The sequence below is a fragment of the Microtus oregoni genome, unplaced genomic scaffold (genome assembly GCF_018167655.1).
Source record: "Microtus oregoni isolate MIOR12 unplaced genomic scaffold, Mior012 000036F_ref0000092, whole genome shotgun sequence".
Lineage (NCBI taxonomy): Eukaryota > Metazoa > Chordata > Mammalia > Rodentia > Cricetidae > Microtus > Microtus oregoni.
The window spans coordinates 17,646,330-17,664,967 of NW_024543095.1; the positions used below are offsets into that span (position 1 = coordinate 17,646,330).

Consider the following 18,638-nt stretch of genomic DNA (forward strand, 5'->3'; position numbering starts at 1 on the left):
CTGGGAGCCGAGCCCAGGCTAGCATCACAGGGACAGGGACCAATTTCCTAGCCAGTAGACAGGACCTCCCTCCCACACATTGCCTGTTCCCCAATATGGTCTCCTAGATCTCCTGCCTCCTCCTGTTTGTCTACAAAGGGTGCTTTCCAGTTCTAAAGTGATCAAAATGTCATCTCTGCTGATTCAAACCCAGTGACCCATATGGGAACTGTGTGGCCTCTCCGTAACCTCAGCAAAGTCTCAATTGACTTCTCTTACAAACCGAACCCCCTGTGGCCTCACAGGCCAAGGCTGGAGATACACACTTTGGGGGGTGCAATAGGTAATTGTGCTTTAGTCCATGAGAGGGTATGGAAGATAATTGTAAGGGTCGACAAAAGAAGGCAGAGGTCCTCGGAGAGGGCCCAGGACGCTGAAATGAGCAGGACTAAGGAGGAAGAGTGAGCAACAAGACTCACCAGGAGGCACCCAAGAACGGAAAGCAGTCCATGAGTATACCAAAGCCAAGACCACATTTTCACCAAAGAGGGGAGCATGAGCAGGGCCTCACGGAAGGCTGACAGGTAAGATAAGGAGAGCAGATGGCTTCTGGAACTTGCTACCATGCAGGTGGTTGCTGGCCTTCACAGGAACAGTCTGGTGGCAGGTTGAGGATAGGAGAGCTGAGTGAGCAGACCGGAGTGGGGAGCAAAGTTCACAGCACAACTATTCCCAGGGGTTCCCTGGGAAAGGGAGCAGGGGAAAGAGTGCAGCTGTGAGGAGTGGCAGTTTCAGGAGGGCGTGGGCTTTCATTTTCAGTATTAAATAAACTTACAGTTTTACCTTTATACGGAAATCCTGAGAGTTTATCATTTCTTGCCCTTAGCTTCCTGTTTTGTTAAATTACTATGATATATGTATGTATACATATATGATGTTGATATGTGTGTGTATATATATATATATATATATATCACAACTGATATAAATGTCACAATTGATGAGCCAGTGTTAGTACATTATTTCAAGTTTGTACTTTATGGACCTGAGAGATGACTAAGTAGTTAAGAGCACTGGCTGCTCTTCCACAGGGCCTAGGTCTAATTCCCAGTACCTACATGGTGGCTCAGAATTCCAACTCCTGTTCCAGATGATCTGGCACCCTCTTCCAGCTTCCACGGGGACCAGGCATGCATGTAGTGCATATACATACATGCAGACAAAATACCCATACACATAAAATGAGCAAATAAAATTTAAAAATACTGACTATAAGGTCGGGACTTTTATTTCTTCAGTTTTTGAGCTAATTTCTTCTTCCCTTCCCCCCCCCCCTTTTTTTTGGTTTTTTGAGACAGGGTTTCTCTGTGGTTTTTGGAGCCTGTCCTGGAACTAGCTCTTGTAGACCAGGCTGGTCTCGAACTCACAGAGATCCGCCTGCCTCTGCCTCCCAAGTGCTGGGATTAAAGGCGTGCACCACCACCGCCCGGCTTCCCCCCACTTTTTTTTGTTTTAGTATTCTATCCAAGACACACTCCATTGAGCAGGCCTATGTCTTTAACCTTCTCCCAAACTTTGCTGTGTTTTTGTGATCCTGGTGTTATTCTTTTTAAAGATATAAGGGGGGGGTGGTCACACGAGGGGCGGTGGTCCCATGAGGGGCAGTGGCAGGTGACCCGAGGCCTTGATGGGTTCCCCAGGCCTCAGTGAGTCCCTTGAGGCTTTGGTGGGTCACCTTAGCAGGTGGGAGACCACAGTAAGTGACAGACAGACAGATACACCATGCAGGGAGAGTTTGGGTATAGAGTTTATTTAGTGGGGTATGAAGGGAAAAGGAAAAGGGGAAGGGGAAAAAGAGGAAGAAGAGAGAGAGGGAGAGGGGGAGAAGGAGGGGATGGGGGAAAGATAATAGAAGTTAACTCTTCAGGAGAGAGACAAAAAGAGAGAGCCAGACTGGAAGAGGAGGCAGGAGGTCCACTTGCTTCTGCAGAAGGGGAGGGTTGGGAGTGGGTGGGGCTTCTCTCTTAAAGTGACAGGGTACCCAGGTGGCAGGACAGGTCAACAGATAATAACACCTGGTTTTGAGGACGCAGGCTTTGCAGATCTCCCTCTTGTTCTTCTGGTGGTGAGCATTGAAAGGGGAACCTCATATTACCTTGGGTTAAGAGTATGCGTCTTCACCACTACCGTGGCCTATGTGAACCTTGACCCCTCAGCTGAGGTCATGTTTGTCAGCTCTCCCAACTGTAGACTTACTGGCTTTTCCAGGGGTGTTGTGTTTACTGATGATCTATATTAGGAAATGTGTACATGGCGGTGATGCAGGGGCCCTTGATAAAAGGAGAAGGGAAGGAAGTATTTGCAAGAGCAAAGATGAGGGAAAGATGGAGTAGGTGCTGAGAGAAATCAGTGCCCCATGGAATATGGGCCAGTGGCTCTGGATCAAAGAAAGGGCTGTGCATCATTCTGACAGGGACAAGGGAATGGAAAGGGATACACTCAGGTGGAATTAGCATGTGGAGACTGTTTCTTTTTTTTTTTTTTAAATGCTGCAGGATCCCCGGTGGCAGTAGGCAGCAGAAATGCTGTAGGTCCCAAATGGTGGCAGCGGGCCATGTGGCAGCAGGCAGCGGGCCCTGGGAGCAGCCAGTTCCAGGCAGAGACAGCTGCTGGTCCCAGAGCAGTGGTGGCAGGCCATGTGGCAGCAGGCAGTGGGCCCCAGGCAGAGACGGCTGCTAGTCCCCAAGCAATGGCTGGTCCCAGGCAGGGAGATACATGGTGGGCGGGCAGAAGACAGAAACATGGATAGACACGACATGCACGGTGAGGTTGAATGTTTATTCAGGGGGTTATGGAGGAGGAAGGGTGAAGGGGGGACAGAGAGAGAGAGAGAGAAAGAGAGAGAGAAGAGGAGAAAGAGACAGAGAAGGGGGAAAGCAGAGAAGTGGGGAGAGAGGCAGAAGTGAAGCTGCCTCTCCGAGAGGAAGATGGAAAAGAGAAGCGAGTTCAGGCCGGAAGCTGAAGATCAGCCTGCCTCAGCGGATGGGGGAGGGAGTGGGCATGGCTTGTCTCTTAAAGAGACCAAAACCATAACAAAGATGATGAGCTATCTCCAGTATGGCTGCTTCCCAGCTCCCAGGGAACAAACCATGAGCTGCGAGGGAGCCAGGCTGTCTGAAGTCTGAAGAGAAGAGATACAAGTGTGAGCTCGTCATATTAGAAGCTTGGGCTGACGGTCACTATCAGGAGTATACCGCAGTCATGGACATATGTCACAGCCAGTGCCTTCTCCTCCTGTTACAGCTTCCTGTTCTAATGAGAGCAGAATGGACAAAACCTTGAGTCTACCGGGGGAGGGCTCAGCCGGGAGGGTACAGGAGAAGGACTTAAGGATGTTGCCCAGAGGACCTGTGAGACAGCTCAATGGGTAAAAGCACTCTTTGCCAAGCCCGGCCGTCTAAGGTCTGTCTTTACGGATCCAGTCCAATCCTCAGGCGCCATGGAGGGAGGAGAGACTTGAGGCCTGCCAGTTGTCCTCCGACCCCAATGCATGCACCACAACCCTTCCCATCACACACAAAGTAATTGTTTCCAAGTTGGTGTTCCAACAAGAATGCATTCCAATGGACGATGAGATCCAAGTTGTGTGGTGAACAAAGAAAAACGATTAAGATGTGGCAGTCAATGCAAACCAGTGGTAGGATCAGCAAACTCTTAGGTCGAGTGCTGGCCCGGGAGGGAACCAAGCAGAGAGAGCCATTGTCCGAGGAAAGGCGATTTCACACACATTAACCGCAGGATATTTATTCTGAAGAAGTGGAAATGCTAAGTCCATATGAATTCTGCACACAGATGTCTAAGCAGCGTTCTTCATAATCACCAAGTAAAACCACCTGACCCTTTGACAGAGCACATGCAGGTCACAGCAGCTAGGGCACAGCTGCACGCTGGAATGGGTGCACTGGGCACTAGGGGGGCTCATGCGGGAGTCAAGCAGCAGCATGGGGAACCCCAAAGGTTAAGCACAAGGAGTGGAGATGGTCAGAACAGGCCATTCCACCGCATGCCATGTGTGTCTCACTCTGATGGGCAAAAAAGAAAGAAAGAAAAAGAAATGGAAAGCAGGTCTTTTCCAGCAAATGGGTGAAGGAACAGTTTGAATTTAAAGGGACACTGTGAGAAAGTTCATTGATATGTTGGAATTATTCTATGTCTATCTATAATGATTGTGATGGTTTATGTACACACACACCCCAGAAGGGGATTTTATAATGCGTGACCCTGTCATAAGCCACCTTTCTAGGGGTGACTTCTGTCGGGCTCCTAGCTGTGGCAGGTTTGAGTGTTCCAGGGTAGGAGTGTGAGGATTAGAATTATTAGGCAAAAGGAACACAGATATAGGAGAAACAAGAGGCAAAGACATAGGATAGTATTGGGGGGGGACATCCAGAGAATACTGAAGGTCACCCACATTTAATTTCCATTTGCTTAGCTACCCCAACCCCAAAAGGAATAAGATCACATGATTCAAGGAATGAACAGACCCATTAAAAGATTACAGGTTACATTTTTAGTTAAATATTTTGTTGCCAGAACAAGGCAAGTCACACTCACACCCTAGAACACAACATTCTGTAGGCACACCACTCCCTGGGAGGAATCCTATGTTATCTCCCTAAGAGAGTAGGAACCTAGTTGGATCCTTAGACTTTTGTTTGAGGTAGAAACAGATCTACTTCTTCAATACCTGAAATACCAGGTCTGGCTATTAGCCACACCTGTTGACAATAACCTTGAGAGAGCAGAACTCTCAGACCTGCTTTTTGAACTGTAGACAATAACCTTGAAGGAACGGAAGTAAGTTCCAATTCTCTGACCTTTAGTCAAGGTAGAAAGGACCCATACCTGTGGACCCTGTCATGAACCTAAAAACAAGATCAAGATTTGAAGTTTCAGAAGGTGGCTGAAATAAATGGAGGAGAAAGTCTAAGGGAGGCTTGAGGGTGCAGGAGACAGTAGAGGTCTGGGGCAGGAGGGGGAGGGGGGAAGAGCCAGGGAGAGAGGGTAGAGATCCTGACTGGAGGCCAGGGTTAGCAGCTCTGAGAAGAACCCAGTGGGAAGGAGGAGGAGAAGGGATTAGGAAGCAGATCAAGTTTCTGAGACTACAGTGCAAAAACCTGGAGAGTGGAGGGGATGGGGAGGGGTAGCAACTGTTGACATGTGAACATGTGAACGTGGGGACGAGGACCAAGTGGTGACTGGTGGCCTGGAAGGCTTGGTCTGTACTGACTTCTGAGATAAAGAGACATGGGGAACATTGTCTCAAGTCCGGAGCAGACCTCTCCTGAAGCCTGAAAGGACCAGCATGGCAGAGAGCTTCAGAGGCTTCCTGGGAATCTGTGGAAATTTCTGTGGGGCCTAGCTATGGTAAGCTAAGTATGGGCAGGTCACCCAAAGGAAGTTCTTTACTTACAACCATTATCACCTGCCTGAGTAAAACTCTGGCCAGTGAGGAATTTAAATGTCTCAGTAGTTTACCCTGAGGCAATGCCTGGTGGCAGGAGGAACCACAAACTGAGATCACCAGACCTCCACCAAAGAACAGACCATTCAAAGGAAATGCCTGGCATTCCAACTGCTGTAGATAGGAATACCTGCCAGTTGTCAGCCAATCAGGGGTCTTAAAACTTCAGAAACCCCCACCTTTACTACTATAAAACCCTATTCTCATTGAGCTCGGGGTTCTCCGGCTATTCCAATATGTTGGACACACAGACCGAGTTTGCAAACTTGATTAAAATAAAGGCTCTTTGTTTTTACACACGGTACTTGGTCTCTTTGTTGGCTTTTTCGGGGACTTCGCAGATTTGGGCATAACAATTTCCATGCCTTCTTCATGTTATAGTATGTAGGAACCATCACACCCGTGCACTCTGAACACATGGATTTGTCTGTGTTTACCCTGTTTTCTAGAAGCAAGGATTAAGAGTTGCCAAGGTAGCTGGCTCCCTGTCTGTCTGATCTGGGCTTTGACCCCTATGAAGGGGCCCAGTGTGTGAATAAAGAGAAAAAGAACACAGTTGCAGCAGGGAGCCCCGACTGACTCCAGACAAAGGACACTTCCCCAAGCCTCATTAGCCCGGGTGAGGCCAGGGCAGCTGAGCGTGAACATTGACAGCGATGCAGGAGCTTCACGAAGTGCTGAGGCAGGACTCCAGCATTCAACTCTAGATGGTGAGGATGATTCAGATTGGGGCGGGTTGGCAGAAGCCAGTTTGGGAATGCCAAAACCCTATGTTCATTCCTGCCATTTAAATCCTAGAGCACCGGCTGCAGCAGCCAAGGTGGCTTCTGGCTGAGGGTGACTCCAATGGAGCACTCGGAACCACTCTGGGCTGAGCCCAGGTCCTGGAACTAGTTCTGGGTACCTTCTATCTAAGTGGGGGGAAATTACAGTGCTGGCAAAAGACCAGGGCTTGTTTATTTAATAATAATAATGTGACCCCGTTCTCCACTAATGAAAAAAAATAGGGCTAAACCAAAAGGAATTGGCAATCTTACAGTACTACAGGTAGCTAGGTAGCTGCCTCTACATATTCTCTCTCTCTCTCTCTCTCTCTCTCTCTCTCATACTTCAACAGAGATATAGAAAAATCAAAAATTGATTTAAAGAAAGATGAACCAAAATGGCAAGGGATTCTCAACTATACTTACATACGTCTGATAAGCCTACTAAGAAAAAGAAAACCTTACAATCCTAATAGGAGATTTTTATGACTGTCACTCCATGACTGGTAGAGCAGGTAGGAAAGAAACGAGGATCCAGAAAGTGCAGACATCCATACTAATGGAGGATCTGATTCAGGACCAGTATCTCATAGACACTGCTCCAGAATGTATAAAGGATACTTATATGCCATCAGCTAGAAAGAGAATAATCCAGTTCAAAAACAGTCAAAAGACTTACATAGACACTTTTTCTAAAGAAGATAGACAAATGGCCCACAAACTTAGTCACTAGCCACTGTCATTGTCAGGAAATACAAGTTAAAACCACAATGAGATACCATTCACATACCACTAGGATGAGTGGACAACTCTATTGATGGATATGAAATGGTACAGGCCTCTGGAAACCTCTAGAAACTCGCAACCACACAATCCTGCAGCTCTGCTCCAAAGCACAAATCCAAGAGAAGGAAAACACGTTTTCGCACAGAAATTCATACTCAAATATTTGTAGCTGTGATTTTCCTAAGTGTCCAAGGTCAAAATGGCTCAAATAGTCACCATGATGAATAAATAAGCCACATGGGGTATATCCACAATAATGATCAATTATTGAAAGCAGCGAAGTTCAGAAGCAGGCAAGAACCTGAACGAACCTCAAAATACGCCGGGTGGGAGATGCTGAACAGACGCTGCGCACTGCATGACTGTGCTCAGATGAAATGTTCAGGGAACAAGTAACTGTGGAGACAAGAAGTAAACCATGCTTCCCAAGGGCTAAAGGAAGGGGAATTGGTGATGGTGTCCCCTTGGAAATGTGGAAATGTGGCATTAGACACGGTCTCATAAATCTATTAAAACACTAAAAACCACTGAACTGTGCATTTTAAAGGATAACTATTGTGGCATGTGGATGTTTATCCCTATAAAATAAAACAAAGTGCATAACTAAGAAATTAGAGCTACTTAAAATATTGTCTGCCCAACAACTACAAAATAGGCACTTTGAGGGCTACATGGTAGTTTCCTAAGGCCATAACACCAGCACTAAGAAGGCTGTAACACTTTCTGAAGTTCAAAGTTACTCAGAACGTATTTCCTGACCACAGCAAAATTATGATACAAATCAATAACCACATGTAAGTTTAAGAATCACTAAGTATTGAGTTGAAGTAAGCCATGGATCTTAGAAAGAAGAGGGGTGGGGAGGGGGAAGAAGGAGATGGGGAGCCACTGAGGGCTTGAGATGTAGCTGAATAATGGAGCACTTGCCCACTCTGCTCAAGTACCCAGAGGCTCAGTCCTCAGCACCATAGAAAATAAAAACAGGTGAGCAAGCGAGCAGAACGGCTCACGTCTGTAATCCCAGCACTCGGGAGGCTGAGGCAGGAAAACTGCACGAGGTCCCAGGTCAGCCTGGCCTGTGGAGTAAGGCTATCTCAAGAAAAGCAAAATAAAACAGAGAGTGTTGGAATGCATCTTCAGCATTCTCCGAAACAATGAACTGAAGCTCCTAGGATCCATGGACAGCTGCACTTCTAGAGAAACAGAGCCAGAGCCTTAAATGTGACTCAGATCAAGAGCAGCCCGAAAACCAATCATATGCATACCAACAACAAAGATGGAAAGTCAAGCCTAGCAAGGTGCCACATTGTAATCTCAGCATTCAGGAGTCTGGGGCAGGAGGCTCACTCTGAATTACCAGGCCAGCCAAGGCTTTTCATCAAGGCCCTGCCTCAAAACAGAAACAAAAGTTAAAAAGTCAATAGCACTTAAACATAACAGGAAGAAAATAAGAAAATCTACAAAGCCATTGTGACTTCTTTGAAGATAGCAGTAAGATTGGTAAGCTGCTAGCAAGATTTATCAGGAAGAGTCAGCACAAATTAAGAACAGAAATTAAAGTGTAAAGTTAATATAATCAATATTCTGTCAGTACACTATGTAAAATATACTCATTGAAAAATCAAATTAACCAAAAATAAGAAGAATGTACATGGATTGTTCTCTATTTATTAGTGCGTGCGTGTGTGTGTGTGTGTGTGTGTGTGTGCGCGCGCGTGTGAGTTTATATGCATCACATGTGTGCAGGTGCCCACTGCGGCCACAGAGAACATCAGATCCTCTGAAACTGAATTATCAGGTGATCATAAATTACTTGATATGGGTGCAGGGACCTGAGTTCTGGCCCTCTGTAAGAGCACTCTAAGCTCTTAGCCGCTGAGCCATTTCTCCAGTCCCAGCAAATTTAATTTAAATGAAAGTTTCCCACAAGGAAAGCTTCAGTTCCAAATGTCTTCAGCCTTTAGTTCTCCCGGATATTTGAGGGACATCACTCTATCTCAAATATGCTTGAGAGAATAAAAAGAAGAAATGCCCTGAAGATACCTAGGAGTCATAACAAGCCCAGGGTAGGAAAGGCGTTTTATAGATGCCGGTCTCACACATCAGTTCAAACATCTTCAACCAAATAGCGACGGCCACCGTGAACAAGCTGGGGTTATCCAGGAATGCAAGGTTATTTTAACACAGAACAATGGATCAATGTATTTACTATATTAAGAGAATAAAGGGACAACCTATAAAAACAGACATAGGAAAAATGTTTAGTAAACTTAGAATGCATTATGTTTTAATTAGAGATTAATTTCTTCAATGTGATTAAAGTTTGAACCAAAGCTCACATTTCACAGTGGAAAAAAATGGAAAACTTTCCCCAGAGAAACAAGCAGAGACACCAGCCCACATCACTTCAGCTGTAAACAAGGCAGGAACAGCCAAGGTCATTTTCTTCAGCCCAGGCTCTCACACTTCTGACACCCACTAGGAAGGGTTTTCCCCACAGACCAACCAAACAATTCCCCGGAAGACACCACTCAATTCATTTCTAACACTCTCCTGGAGATAGCATCAGATCCCACCTGGTAAGAACTCAGTCCCACAAGAAATGTCTCCACATCCGATACCAGTAGCAAGTCCTAGGTACCACCTCTAGTTGGCTAGCACAGTCCACAGAAGTCGAAGAAGCTATGGGTAAACAGCTAGATGCACAGAGAGGCAGGGATAGAACCCCCCAGCCCCTCCTTAAGGGACATTCGTGTGTTCCTGGGACATGTCTGGCTGTCCGGAAGCTCCTTGAACCCTATCCTTCTGGAGCTTCACGGAAGCTTCTTTACTGTCAATATTAAGTCGTTGACCACTGGTGATCAACCTTCATCCGGTGCCTCTCCCTTCACTAGGGGCTGAAGGTCCTTACTATCTAATCCAGCTTTAGTCTTTCTGAGGATCAATCCCAATCCTGAAATTCCCTAGGATCCACCAGGTAACCAGTCATCTTAGAATACAGTAGTTTCTCATCATCCTGAAAATTCCAAGTGTTTTAGAAGTTGTTCAAAAGAGAATAAAGATTCAACGCACATTCAATGATATCATAGACACTGTGTTAAAGGATCCAATCAATGCTACAGTAGAAGAAGAAAGCAGAGTTTATACATGGGAAGATATCATTCTTGACAACTTCTATGATTGTACACGCAGAGAATGCCAAAGGGCCTGCAGATCAATCAGTGATTCAAACATGGCACACAAGACTAACTAGATTTTATCTCCAGCAATGGATAATTGAAAAGTTCCATTTTAAATGAGTATAATGCATAAATCAAAGATGAGCAAAAAAAAAAACAAAACTTGATCTAAACTTTTTTTTTAGAACTACAGCAGTGAGTATCCAAGAGAACTCTGAGGAAGAACAAAGTTGTTGACTCTATATGACTATGTGCATGTTAAGATCACTTTGGGGCTAAGGGGCTAAGGTTCAGTGGGCACAGTGCCTACTGTGGAAGCTCAGGACCTGAGTTTGAATCCCCAGAACCCATATAAACAGAAATGGCAGCATATATCAACAATCCCTGTGCTTACACTGTGAAACGGAAGGCATAGGAGAGTCCCCAGTAGGTGTGGGTGGGCTGGAAAGGCAACAGTAAACAACAAAGACATTTTGCTTCAAACAAGGTGGAAGGTGAGAACCGACACCCAAGGTTGTCCTCTGACCTCCTCACGCACGTGCGCATACTCACATACATGCACACATTGTATAACACGCACACATGCATGCACAAAACACAACTACTTCAAATCATGGTAATTCTGACAGTACAGTATTTTGTAAGGGAAAACGTGAGCCAATTGAACAGAATGGAGCAAAGCAGACCAAAAATGATCTATTCATAAATAGGCATTCTCTAAAACAAAGGTGATGCCATATAGGAAAAACCAGCTTTGGCTCCTCATTCTATATGGAAAATATTCATATTCACAGAGGTGAAAAAGGAAAGTATGATACATCCATGGTCAGCAGGCAGACAAGGCTCCTTGAACATGAAAAGGTCATGCACAGAATGGGTAGTGACATGTATTTACATACCACAAAAGCATCACTCGGGATATGTAATTCCTCAATTCAGTCCATCAAAAAGTCCAACAGGAAAATAAGCACAAGACTTAAATGTGTCACAAAAGTTTTTATAGCTGCCAGGAGTAGTAGTAGCATAAACCTTTAATCCCAGCCCTTGGGAGGGCAGAGACAGGAAGATCTCTGTGGGTTCAAGGCCAGCCTGATCTACAGAGTGCCAGGACAGTCAGAACTATATAGCTAGACCCTGACTTGAAAAAGAAAACAACAAGCATCCATGACCACTCTTTTGCATGGATGCTTGGGGTCTGAACCCAGTTCTCTGTTTGTGCAGCAAGGGCTTTCCCCAGCCCCTAAGCACCTTCTCTCCCATCTAAGCACTAACCAGGCCCAGCCCTGCCTCCTTCGGAGATCAGACAAAACCTGGCTATTGTACTTCTAGATATAGCCAAGACAAATGGGCACATTGTCATAGGGGGAAAAGGCTTAAGAACACATATGGCAGGAGAACAAAGAGGAACACATCAAGATGGCGGTGACTAGGACTCCAATAGCTCAGGAAATTGGTGAAGAACTGACAAAGGCAGGTGGGTCTCTGTGACTTCAAGGCCAGACTGGACTACACACAAGTTCCAGGGCAGCCTGGTCTACACAGTAAGACTCCATCTCAAAGAAAGAAAGAAAAGACAAGAAAGAAAGACAGACAGGCAGGCAGACAGACAGAGAGACAGAAAGAAAGAAAGAAAGAAAGAAAGAAAGAAAGAAAGAAAGAAAGAAAAAAGAAAGAAAGAAAGAAAGAAAGAGAAAAGACAGTCCACAGAATAGACGAAAATCTTTGGCAACTGAGACCTGAAAGAGATTAATACCTAGAAGCTAAAAAGAACTCAAAAACTTAAACACCAAAGAAACTCATTCAACCAATATATGGGCAAATGAATTTCATGGACAGTTCTTCAAAGAAAAAACATAAACATCCAATAAATATATGATGAAGGTTCAACATCCTTGGCTATCAGGAAAAATTCAAATTAAACAACACCCAGATTCTATTCAGTCAGTGCCTTAGGGGCACCATTGCTGTGAGGAAACGCCATGAGCAAAGACATTTGGAGAGGAGACGGTTTGTTTGCCTTACATTCCCACAGCACTGCTCATCACTGAAGGGAGTCAGGACAGGAACTCACCAGGGCAGAATCCTGGAGGCAGGAGCTGAGGGAGAGGCCATGGAGGGGAGCTGCTTACTGGCTTGATTCCCATGGTTTACTCACCCTGCTTTTATATAGAACCCAGGACCACCAGCCCAGGGATGGCACCACCCACAATGTTCTGGGCCCTCCACTATCAACCACTAATTAAGCAAAAACCTTACATCTTACACAGTCAGAATATCTGTCAGAAGAAAAGTGACAATAAATGATGGAAATTTCTTATTGATGGAAATCACTGCTGGCGGGGGTGTGCATTGGCACAAATACTATAGAAACGGAAGGAAGGAAGGAAGGAAGGAAGGAAGGAAGGAAGGAAGGAAGAAAGAAACCAGTATGGCTGTTCCTCAAAAGCAAAAAATACCTGTAAGCCAGCTCTACTGTTCCTGAATACATAGATATAGATGTAGATATGGATATGAATCTAAATCAGCATACCACAGAGATATATGCACAGCCATATATACAATACACAATAGGCGGCTTCGGGAGCCGCCGATTACCGTCCAGCCATGGCCAAGTCCAAGAACCACACCATACACAACCAGTCCCGGAAATGGCACAGAAACGGCATCAAGAAACCCCGGTCACAAAGATACAAATCTCTCAAGGGGGTCGACCCCAAGTTCCTGAGGAACATGCGCTTTGCCAAGAAGCACAACAAGAAAGGCCTGAAGAAGATGCAGGCAAATAATGCAAAGGCCATGAGCGCACGCGCGGAGGCCATCAAGGCCCTGGTGAAGCCCCAGGTGGTGAAGCCCAAGGGGCCAAAGGGCCCCAGCCGCAAACTCACCCGCCTGGCTTTCATTGCTCACCCCAAGCTTGGGAAGCGGATTAGAAGCTACATGGCCAGGGGTCGTAGCCTCCAAAAAACAAAGCCCAAGGTTCAAGCCAAGGCAGAGGCCTCAGCTGCAGCTCAGGCTCCCAAAGGTGCCCAGGCCCCCGTGAAGGCCCCATAAAAAGGGTCGCAGTCTGCCAATGTGAAGACAGATGGACTGGTGTGAACACCTACACAGTATTTGCAGATGATCAGGACCTTATGCTGTTTCTACAAATAAACTTGAGGCAAGTTCTGTTAAAGAAAAAAAATACACAATAGGCAAGATGGACAACTATCAATAGAGGAATGAACAGAATATCTCTCTCTCTCTCTCTCTCTCTCTCTCTCTCTCACACACACACACACTGGAGTATTAGTCTACCATAAAGAAGAATAAAATTATGTCATTTGAAGGGAATTGGTTGAAAGGATATAATTTTGTCAAGCAAAATAAACCAGACTGAAGAAAATAAATTCTACATTTTCTCTAATGCCATACAACACGGAATATTATATACATGAGCATACATGTATAGCACGAAATCAGAAGGGAGCATTTAGGACAATAAAGGCTATGAACAGGCAGGGGAAAGAGAGAAAGAGAAGACAAAGGTGAGCAGGAAGGCAAACACCGAGTCTTTTCCTCATATGTGGCCTCTAGGTGCATGCAGAGGTGACCGGAAAAGCAGGGGAGTGACTCGAGGGGGCGACTGGGATCAGAGGAGGGCAAAGGGGGTACAAGAAAGGACAGTGGAGGGGCAAATATGAGAAAGTGCAATAATGCACCTGCATGAAAACGTCACAATGAAACCCATTATTTTAGATCCTAACTTAAATGTGTTAATAAAAAACAGCATTCATGGCAGCACTATTTCCAGTGACTCCAAACTGGAAACACCCTGCACAGTTATCGCTAGAGCAAGGAGGTGAGCTGTCGTGTATGGATACAGCAGGCTGTGCTACAGCAGGCTGTGCTATAGCAGCTCAGAGGAGCAGCAGGCCATCGGCAAGAACACCAATGATTTCCAAACCGCTCAGTGCTACAGGCCGTATGAATTTAAACCTAAAAGTTCAGTGCAGACGAAACTAGCCAGTGATATTAAAAGTCAGCACATAGTTATCTTTGAGCAGGCAGGTGGATACTAAGAGAGGAAGGGCTTCTGAAATGCCAATCATCCTCTGTAACTTGAACTAGCAGGTTGCACACTGGGAAAATCCATCTAGCCCAAATCTTCTGATTTGTGCTCTTTTCTGCAAGAATTTTATACCTCAATAAAATTTTATCAGCTGGGAAATGAGCCCTTTGGGCAGGGTAGGCATTTTCTTGCCTCCTTATAAGTTCCCTGGAAAATCCTCAAACATCCCGAGCACCTGTTCTGTGCCTTGCCCCAGAAGGCTAAGATTCACCTCTCTGCCAAGCACCAGGAAGAACAGCCCTAAGATTCCAGGGCAAACAAACCCGGGTGCTCCCTGATTCCTGATTTAAAACAGCGAGCGAGAGAAACAAGCTCATGGTACAATTAACAAACAGACCAACCCTTACTCTCTAGCCAAATATTGGCTTTTCCTTTTAAACTTCAGCTAAAATACTTATTCTTGGGTGGAAAAGACTTGTGGATATTATCCAAAAGCTGTTCTAAGTCATATACTGCCATTAAAATGCTGAGTTTTCAAACAAAATCCACAAAATTGGAATGACTTTCTGAGACAAAAAGTTATTTTATTTTGACATTTCATAAAATAAATTAATTAGGTCAGCACCTCACTTCATTGTGGTTGAGAGTTGTGTTGGTGTTTTCATAGACGTATATGTAATTATAATTAACGGAAGTTATTTATGCTTAGGTCCTATAAATAACTGGCTATGATACAGCCAAATAAATCCAGATAATATGGATGACATATTTTCCTGGCATTCTACAAAGCATTGACTGGACTCCTCTCCTAAGAAGTAATCTAAAGTTAGGCATAGTTTAAAAACTGTCATCTAAATAATTAGGGTTTTGTCTTTTTTTTTTAATTTGCGATATCACTGTGTGGCACTGGCTGTTCTGGAACTTAATTTGTAGATAGACCATGCTGGTCTTGAACTCTCAGAGATCTATCTGCCTGTACCTCCCAGTGCTGGGATTAAAGGTGTGTGCCGCCACGCCTGACCCTCAGCTGAATAATTTAGGTAGCCTTTTCTGTGGTTGTTGCCATCATTGTGTGGTCTTTCCAGTTCACAGCTGATCCTGGCTCAGAATCCAGTATCAAGGACTTTATTTGTAGAAGTCATTTGTACTGGCTTCTGCTTGGATGTGGCTGCAGTCTAAGGTGGACAAAACTCTGCCTCCTGCCTGGGCCTCCTATAAAAAGTTAGACCAAGGAAGGACTACATGTAGGTAGAAGTTTCTGCCCCACTGGCAGCTTCCAAATAAACACACAGAGCTTATATTAATTACAAATGCTCGTCCAGGCACTGGTGATGCACACCTTTAATCCCAGCACTCAGGAGGCAGAGATAGGTGGATTTCTGTGAGTTTGAGGCCAGCCTGATCTATAGGGCTAGTTCCAGGACACCCAGGGCTGTTACAAAGAAAAACTCTGTCCCAGAAAACCAAACCAAACAAACAAACAAAAAATGCTCAGTCAATAGCTCAGGCTTACTACTAACTTTTTTTTAAAAATTTATTTACTTTCATTTTATGTACATTGGGGTTTTGCCTGCAGTTAAGTCTGTGTAAGAGTGACAGATCTTGGAGTTACCTACAATTTTTACCTGCCTATGTGCTGGGATTTGAATCCACATCTTTTGGAAGACCAGTCAGTATCCTTAATCATTGAGCCATCCTTCCAGCCCCATTACTAACTCTTAGATTTTCAATTAACCCATATTTTTATCTATACCATGTGTCTTGGTACCTTTTCTCAAAATGACATGCCCATCATGTTTCTCTCTGTATCTCTGGGGACACCAGACTCCACCCTTTTTCTTCCCATCATTCTCCGTTTGGCTTTTCTGCCTAACTTTATCCTGTTCAGCTATTGGCTAGTCAGCTTCTTTATTAACCGATGAGAGTAATATATATTCACAGTGTACAGAAAGGTTATTCAACAGCAGCTGCCTTGCATTAAAAAAAAAAGACTCCTATTTTAGAGGCAACACTCAAAGGGTTAAATTTGTTGATGACTCAAGAGAGTTTCAAAAGGGCATAAGGCAGTGAGGTTGGACCCTGCCTGCAAAGAGGATAAGGGTAAGAAGAGATTAAAGTCTGAGCATTACTGTGGCTCTCACAGGCAAAACATCTTCCCAAGGAGAAACCCTCTTTGCTGTCAAAATCTAGGGGGTAATTAAAGAATAGACTGAGTTCTGTATAATTTGCGGCAGTTCACCTCCGTTTGGAAAACTGCAGGTTAACGAGGAACAGAGCTTTCAGAAGCTTGTTCACTAAAAGCATACAACACAATCCATCTGAGTGACCTACAACAAGGTGGTTAACTCAGACCCTGGGACAGTCGGGATTCACATCCCAGCTCCATCACCTGCCGACTGGGCTGGGCTGCGTACGTCACCGGTCTCCCCTTTTGTAATATATGGGTATTAGCGCTATCAACCACAAAGAGGCTTAAGAGACAGACTAGACACTGAACCATGTGAAGGTCCCCTGAATCTTTAGATATGGGCAAAGCAGTGAGGAAATTAGATGATTTTATAGAAAAGACCCCAGAAGACAGAGAAATTTGTTACCAGAATCACACAGGGGCAGGGCTACTCTGTAGCCCCATCTTTTGGGACAGAAAGCCTCCAAATTGGCATGTCAGGACAGCATGAATCCATCACACATACCTGGGGCAGAAACTGAGTCTTCAACAAGAAGACGCCATGCTCCTGGCTCACGAAAGGAAGCCTTGATAGTGTTGAACTGTTTTAAAGTCATTTAATTACATCTGAGGATAAAATTCCAGAACAATTGTAGGAATCCAAAAGTAGCTGGGTGGTTATACCAGGCTTTTGCTTTCTGGGGGCCACCAACCAGCTCCCAAATCATGACACAAACTTATTAGTGATGAATGCTTGCCTAGTTTAGGCTCGTTTCTGGCTAGCTCTCAAATTAACCTGTCGGTTTCTCTGTATCTACGTTTTGCCTCAGGGTTTTTACTTTTCTTTCCTTCTGTATATCCTACTTCCGCTGCTTCTCATGTCTGGCTGGCTGGCAGCTGCCTGGCTTCTTGCCCCAAGCATGTCCCTCTCTTTCTCCTCATTCCCTTCTCTCTCTTCTTTTTCTCCTCTTCTCCTACCTATTCTCTCTGCCTGCCGACCCCACCTACCCTTTCTCTGCCTTGCTATTGTCCAGTCAGCTCTTTATTAGAACACTCAGGTGCCTTAGGCAGGCCAGGTAAAACAGATGCAACACATCTTTCCATAATTAAACACACGTCCTTACCTTGTTAAGGGAGGCAGAATAAACAATTGTAACATACCTTTACATAGTTAAAGAAATAATCTGTAGCAAAAACAAATAAAACACATCTTTACATAGTTAATATTCTACAATAGGTGGTGTTGGTGCATGCCTTTAATCCCAGCACTTGGAAGTCAGAGGCAGATGGATCTCTGAGTTCAAGGCCAGCCTGGTCACAGAGTGAGCTCCAGGGCAGCAGGGCTGTGCAGAGAGACCCTGTCCTGAAAAAACAAAAACATACAGTACCTAAAAAAGATAAAGTTCATAATGTCTGGAGTTTGAAGCTTTTAAAAATTGTGTGCAAAGGAAACGAGAAATACAAAATGGGAAATAAACTAAATAGAAACGTACATAAAATGCAAATAAAACTATTAAAGTAACAAACATAACTATATACACCTAAGAAGGTGAAAGGAAGGCAAATGTGTTAAGTAGAGATAGCAAAGTGAAGAAAAGACTCCAGTCCGGCTTTAAAAATAAAAACCCCCAGGGCTGGAGAGACGGCTCAGAGGTTAAGAGCACTGGCTGCTCTTCCAGAGGTCCTGAGTTCAATTCCCGGCAACCACATGGTAGTTCACAACCATCTGTACTGAGATCTGGCGCCCTGCTTTGGCGTGCGGGCATACATCGAGGCAGAATGTTGTATACATAATAAATAAATAAATCTTTAAAAAAATAAATAAATAAAAATAAAAATCCCCAAATCCAAAAGTAAACACAGACAAGATAAACAGGTACGGTGTGACTTCTCCTGGGGAGAGTAATTCCATTTATCCCAGAGAGTACGTTGGCAGACTAAACAAACAATTCCATCCACCTCTACCTTGGTGAATGCCCCGAGGGCTTACTTGCAGGAAAATGGTGAGAGCTACGTCACTGGAGATGCTGGTACAACTGGCGGGCAGCTGCACCACTCAAGAGTCTGCTTTCTCTCGTTGTTGATTGGTGATTGCTCACACACCCTCAAAGAAGGGCCTTATGAGTCTCTTGTGTGTTTTGTGACCCTGATGGCCCTCCTTCATCCCTCCAAGAGGAAAATTTTCAATCCA

General features: G+C 44.8%; 1 protein-coding gene across 1 annotated transcript; it reads left to right on the forward strand.

Moving 5' to 3' along the window:
* The first annotated feature begins 12,821 nt into the window (after positions 1-12,821).
* On the forward strand, positions 12,822-13,283 carry LOC121432783 (60S ribosomal protein L29). Its single transcript, XM_041630911.1, has one exon. It carries the CDS (start codon positions 12,837-12,839, stop codon positions 13,281-13,283), a length of 447 nt encoding a protein of 148 aa, XP_041486845.1. The 5' UTR covers positions 12,822-12,836.
* Positions 13,284-18,638: the final 5,355 nt, after the last annotated feature.